Source organism: Pecten maximus, chromosome 1 (genome assembly GCF_902652985.1).
Source record: "Pecten maximus chromosome 1, xPecMax1.1, whole genome shotgun sequence".
In the NCBI taxonomy this organism is placed as follows: Eukaryota; Metazoa; Mollusca; class Bivalvia; order Pectinida; family Pectinidae; genus Pecten; species Pecten maximus.
In genome coordinates, this window is record NC_047015.1 from 40736139 (window position 1) to 40742929 (window position 6791).

Below are 6791 nucleotides of genomic sequence, written 5' to 3' on the forward strand. Positions count from 1 at the left end.
CACTAGGATACAAAACCATCTCCTTTTAAAGATTTAGACTTTTGTTATTGTTTATCATTAGGCCACCAAACCATCTCTTTTTAAAGATTTAGACTGGTTTAGTGGTAGCAGCTATAAACATTTCTGGCTATGCCATTTGATTTCGTAGTTGGTGTGTTAAAGTTACGGTCAGGACTGGAGTCAAAATTTGTCTTCCTTTGTCATTTGTGTTTCTATGTTTGATAAATCCTAATCAAATAGATTCACGGTTAACTCAAACTGAAATAAAATGAATTTTGATATATCATTCTTAGAGAATTGATTGTTGGTATAAACACTTCCCATCTCAGGATCTCTAACATTACCTTTGTCTGTTTTATTCGATTTCGTGTTTTGTTTTTAGTGGCTGTGTCTGGTACTTGACACACAGATATTTAAACATGGCAATGGCATCATACACTGTAGGCGACTGTTGTTAAACCATTAAACAAAATAAAACAGTCGGAAACTATCAATTGATTCGGATTTTAAAGGGATAGAGAATCACGCAACTTCATATAAGACGACAAAATTATGAGTAAGGAATGATGCTGAGCTAAAATGATATATTTTGCTAGTTTTTTTTTAATTTTTGATTTTAAAGATTATGAATCGTGCGTATGGAATGTCAGTATCAAACCATGATAGTAGATATATCCAGTCGGTTACAAATCAATATATACATTTACGGGTTTGTGATATCCTAGCCTTTTCTCCACAACTTGTTAAAACAACAAAACTAAAAAAAAACTGTCTCGTAACTACAAGAAGGTGCAAAAATGTAGTATCTAAAGTCTAGCATCAAACGGACGTTAATGACATGATATTTTTGCGGATTAATTAATTGGGGATATAACTTCCTTACCACATATCAAACATTTCCAAACTATTATCACCAACTTGTCCAATATTATGTTATATATAAAGGTAAGTATTCACTCAGTGTCGTCATTGTTATTAAGATCATATCAATAGTCTGACATTATTTCTCTAAGCCAAAATGAGAAAAAAATATACTTACATGTATATATTATCTAATATAACATATAAATACTTTGATTTCAATAAATGCTTTGTTTATATGGATATGAAAAAATGAAATTCATTTTGATCGGTAAATATAATTAATTGTTAGGTATATATATATAAATATTTAATGACCTCTGGGCTGAACTAAGTACTTATATAGTGTATAACATGTTTGTATAAATTATATTTGAATTGCCTTATTTCAAAGATAGAACGTTTTATTTTTTATTAATGTTTATAAAGATTGTACATGTAAGACGGATACGTGATCTTGGTGTGATATGTAACACTTGATTCCATGATTATTGCCCGTAACGTCTGAAGGTCATAGCAGACGTTTTAGATGCAAAGCATAAAAAACAAATACTTTAATGCGTATATCATGTTTGCCCTCAGATGTACCAGTGTTACATGACGGCAAACTCTCCAGAGAAGATCGCGTGCAGCAAGCATTTATGTAACGCTAGTGCACGTCTATGGACTATGATGCTTACGTATTTCTATCAAGCGTCTTCATGTGCTGGAGGAACACAGCTTTGATGTTGTATACGAGTCTATATAGGTGCGAAACGTCTCATCTGACAGAAACTGATAAAGATGTGCATTACGAGGAGGCGAACATATATATACCGGACCACGGAATGTATGGATAGCATACACGTCATTACCACATACCATGAATACGGAGAGGAAACAATAGAAAAATGCATTACAAGTATTAAAGACGTCCAGACAATAATTGGTTAGATACATAGCATTCGATAAGGCGGCCTCCAATACCCATACCACGCTTCCTCAGTTGGTATGACGGAGGAAAAGTCTATGAATAAAAATGCTTAAACATTGACTTATTAATTCTGAATAGGTAGTGACAAACAGAAGGAACGAAGCAGAACATGTTACATGGAGTGTATGGGAAACGATGCGGAAGAACTGAACGTTAGTTACTTAGTACCAAATATGGAAAATTAAAGTATGCATTGGCAATTAAATAAAACAATAATTACAGCCATCTAAACGCCAGATATGTAACGTGGAACCCGATATTAGACAACACGGAAACTTAGTCATTACACGTAGTATATTATCAATGTGTTTGAATACTGAATGCTTCAACAAATAGCGAAGAATTGTTATTGTCGCTCTTTCGGTCACACAACTCTGTGTATATTTGAGTAATACAGTAGATAGTGATGTTGTCAAATGACTAATGTACTTGTGTAAATCTTGATATCGATCCTACCTTAACACCTAAGCATGGTTAGGTTATGTTACTCGAGGTTTTCATTAACCGATATCTGATATTGTATATCATATTTCAATGTATCATGCATTGCGTAAGAAACAAGCGAAAATTACATTAAAATAAGATTAAAGAGTTAAATCTGCACCATACAGCATTTTCGTCCTTTTAGGACTCAAGGTCAGTAATGCCAGCGACCAAACATTATGAAATCGAGAAGGGTATAAGGTAATTAGTTTGCATAACAATCATTTCACTACAGGAAGATTATGGTCTCATATGCTTACAAAACTATATTGACAGGGGACAACTGTTTGACATTAGTAAATCTGTACCGTGTTTTGTAACATTATATCTGTGATAGGTAGAGTGCTACACAATGCTCCGTAGTGATAACGGCACATCTAACACTGTTACAGGTCACAGTGTGGCGTGTAACAACACAGTTACAGGTCACAGTGTGGCATGTAACAACACAGTTACAGGTCACAGTGTGGCGTGTAACAACACAGTTACAGGTCACAGTGTGGCATGTAACAACACAGTTACAGGTCACAGTGTGGCATGTAACAACACAGTTACAGGTCACAGTGTGGCATGTAACAACACTGTTACAGGTCACAGTGTGGCATGTAACAACACAGTTACAGGTCACAGTATGGCATGTAACAACACTGTTACAGGTCACAGTATGGCATGTAACAACACAGTTACAGGTCACAGTGTGGATGTAACACCACAGTTACAGGTCACAGTGTGGCATGTAACAACACAGTTACAGGTCACAGTGTGGCATGTAACAACACAGTTACAGGTCACAGTGTGGCATGTAACAACACAGTTACAGGTCACGGTGTGGCGTGTAACATCACTGTTACAGGTCACAGTGTGGCATGTAACAACACAGTTACAGGTCACGGTGTGGCATGTAACAACACAGTTACAGGTCACAGTGTGGCATGTAACAACATCGTTACAGGTCACAGTGTGGCGTGTAACAACACAGTTACAGGTCACGGTGTGGCATGTAACAACACAGTTACAGGTCACAGTGTGGCATGTAACAACACAGTTACAGGTCACGGTGTGGCATGTAACAACACAGTTACAGGTCACAGTGTGGCATGTAACAACATCGTTACAGGTCACAGTGTGGCGTGTAACAACACAGTTACAGGTCACGGTGTGGCATGTAACAACACAGTTACAGGTCACGGTGTGGCGTGTAACAACACAGTTACAGGTCACAGTGTGGCATGTAACAACACCGTTACGGGTCACGGTGTGGCATGTAACAACACAGTTACGGGTCACAGTGTGGCATGTAACAACACTGTTACAGGTCACAGTGTGGCGTGTAACAACACAGTTACAGGTCACAGTGTGGCGTGTAACAACACAGTTACAGGTCACAGTGTGGCATGTAACAACACAGTACACATGTTCACCATTGTATGGACAAATATGTGAATATAATACTTTTAATCTCAGGTATTTCATTTAATATACCCATAAGTAGGAAATTCGTCCAAATTTTCTAGATTTGAGGAGAAAAGCTCACACACAGTTTGCAGAATTGCCTGTGAAATACTCGTGCATGAATGTATCTTTCCATTCTGTTTTGGCAAGGATCTATCCGTAAAATGATAGAGTTTAATTATTGGAATTTAAACAAAAATGTTTCACGCTTTCTGCTCTGACCGGTGTAACGTGGAAATTTGTCCCATTGGAAATTTTTGCCTCGGATACGATTTGACAGGTGTCACACCGACAGTTCTACTCAATATACAAACTTAGGTTTAAATGTACCAGGTGCTAACCAATCAAATAGAAGGAACTTAATTAAAACTTGAAACGGGACATGTATATGAGTCTTTAATGGTTACCGATGCTTTATATTGCGGAAGTGTCGCAGGATAGAAAATAAATATTTTATTAAGTAGACATCTAACAAACCATTATTTTCTAAAACATTGGAGCACAAAGAGAATATCATATGCATAAAACGTTTAAAAACGATAAGTTATAAATTGAAATATACTGTCGTTTTTAAATAAATGATATATATTAGACACTATGCTTATCAACTTTCAATCACGTGTTTGAATTGAGTTAATACATTTTGACCCTATCTATGAGATCTGGTTATGTTGGAGATACGTACAATAGATAGGCCCCTACTGTGACAGCCTCGGTAGTATTCCGTATTGGGCTGTGGAGTGTGACACTTTTGTATATCATATCATCATATCGTGATCTCCAAACACATGTCACCGATCTGCGTATTATCAGATAATTAAGTTAGTTAGTGTGTACGCTAGTCACTGACACTGAATGTTTTTTACTAGATTTTGTCTCTTTGATATGGATTTAAATGAGCAGAGTTTAACTTTAAATACGTTATCGTATTGCGAAATCAGAGTGTTGCAAATTACATGTTCAATTATACTACTCAGCCATTGATTTTAAGACTAGCTCTGAGTAAGGAATAAAATACCCTCATGTAACCTGGAAAACTGGGAAGATTTAAATTCAATTATTTGGGTGGAAGAAAAAACACTCTGTAAGCTGGAAAACTGGACTGATTTTAAGATTAATTATTTGGAAGAAAGAATATCGGCCCTGCTTAGCCTGAAAACGTTATTTCGAGTCCTAGTCCGCCTTTGTAAATAATTAATCATCTAGAGGTAGACCATAATTAAATTTACCTGTACCAGTCCAAACCGTAGTCGTAGTAACGGTCAAAGAAATGGGGTTCAGGACCAGTGGCCTTGACCTCTGGGTGTATCCTTAAGAATTCCAGTAAGGCTCTCGTACCACATTTCTTCACTCCGATGATAATCACTTTCGGTAATTTCTTACTTGGCCCGTCTAATGGTTCGGACTCCATGCTTTCATCACTACTTGTAGTTCGATAGCCCTCGAAGTTGTAGTAATCCGTTACGTCCCGACTGGAGGGCGTGTCTTTAACCTTCTCGCTCATTGTCTTCTTTGGCACATTGAAAAATCCACGTTGTCGCGATTTGGAGACAATTTTCCTCTTTTTATAAATCATTTTGGTTAAGTCCTTATTTCTCTTTTCATCAAATAAATCCTTAGAATATAAATGCTGTAAATTTCTGTTATGTCGACGAGAACCGAAGAAATCCAAGGCATTTATTTCTGAGGGTAATTTCTTATAACTTAAATCATTATCTTTGTATTTTTCGTGGTTTTCCGGACTTTCATATGATGACATGTCAACGACATTGCCATTTTCGTATATAACGAATAAAAAGCAGAACAATATGAAACTAAGAGAGAGCAGTATGGAGCAAAGTTTACTTCTTCTGAAATAGCTCAGAGGTCCGCGAGGGTAAACCTTCCTCATGTCATGGCCAAAACTGTGTATCCCCTTTTATAATAAAAAATAAACTTTCCACCTACACCACTAATTATCTAACTTTCCAGTAAGCATCCCTCATGTTCCAACATGCTGTTCATAATGTGTATATATTATCCGTTTGACATGCTACAAAGTTGTAAATTCTTCTCAGTCGTATGTTTTGCTAACGATGCACTTTCAGCATACACTAATAGACTAGGTTATAAGGCCTCTTTTTTATAACTCACAACGGAAATTCGAATTGTAATCCAATAAAATCCTGTACAGCAACATTAAATCTTCGCAAATCCAAGAGGGACGAATTTGAATTTACCAAATATGTGATTGATAGTAACAAGAAACTTGCCTGAGTACTTACAGGATTGTAACCTGAAGTGAAATTGATTTTATTTTTGTGTGTGTTGTTGTCCTGCGCTTCTTAAATTCAAGATCATCCCAAGGGAACAACTCCCTTTAAAATATATATAATTGCTCCATTATACATCAGCACTTTGGATGTTGTATCTAGAGTTTCAAGCAATAATACACAATTAGAAGAATGCACTTCCTGAAGTACTTTTCAGTATATGAATAAAGGTGTAAAAGAAGCTCACGTAAATTCCTAAATGATTTCACAGCTTCCGCATCAATTTTAGAATGTATATCCTCTTGTATGATTATTTTCTCCTTCGTCGCCAGACCCTCGCTATCATTAAAGTGGGTGTAGTTGAGAACAGAACAGCATCTCACCCTGGCTTACGAGTGTAATACATAGCCGGCCGTCCTGAATAGCTATTGGAATACCTCTCTGTAACTATAACTTTGTGTACCTAGTCCGACCGACGTGTACCGGGCGGTTACTTGTCACACAATGCGAGAAACATAACAAGCTACGGGCCTTAATGTACACACAACAAGGTAGTGTGAGAGCCCTGCTATTGATCGAGCGTATAAGGCCGACCCGGCATGTATCGAGATATCTGATTGGATAAGAGCGATTGATAGGTATTGTCAAACTCATCAATGAAAAAAAATATTACGAAGTGAACAGAAACTATCTTTATGATGTAAAGCAATTATAACTGAATATTACTTTAGTTTTGAAAGATAAAGGGAATGTTAGAAGAAAATCTGTCA

General features: G+C 36.6%; 1 protein-coding gene across 1 annotated transcript in view; it reads right to left on the minus strand.

The window, feature by feature from the left end:
- Positions 1-6516, minus strand: part of LOC117333810 (heparan sulfate glucosamine 3-O-sulfotransferase 3B1-like) — a 31768-nt gene extending 25252 nt beyond the window's left edge. Inside the window, exon 1 of the mRNA XM_033893224.1 lies at positions 4999-6516. Within this exon, the coding sequence (XP_033749115.1) occupies positions 4999-5660 (662 nt within the window). The 5' untranslated portion in view covers positions 5661-6516. The remainder of the gene's footprint in view (positions 1-4998) is intronic.
- Between the last annotated feature and the right edge of the window lie 275 nt (positions 6517-6791).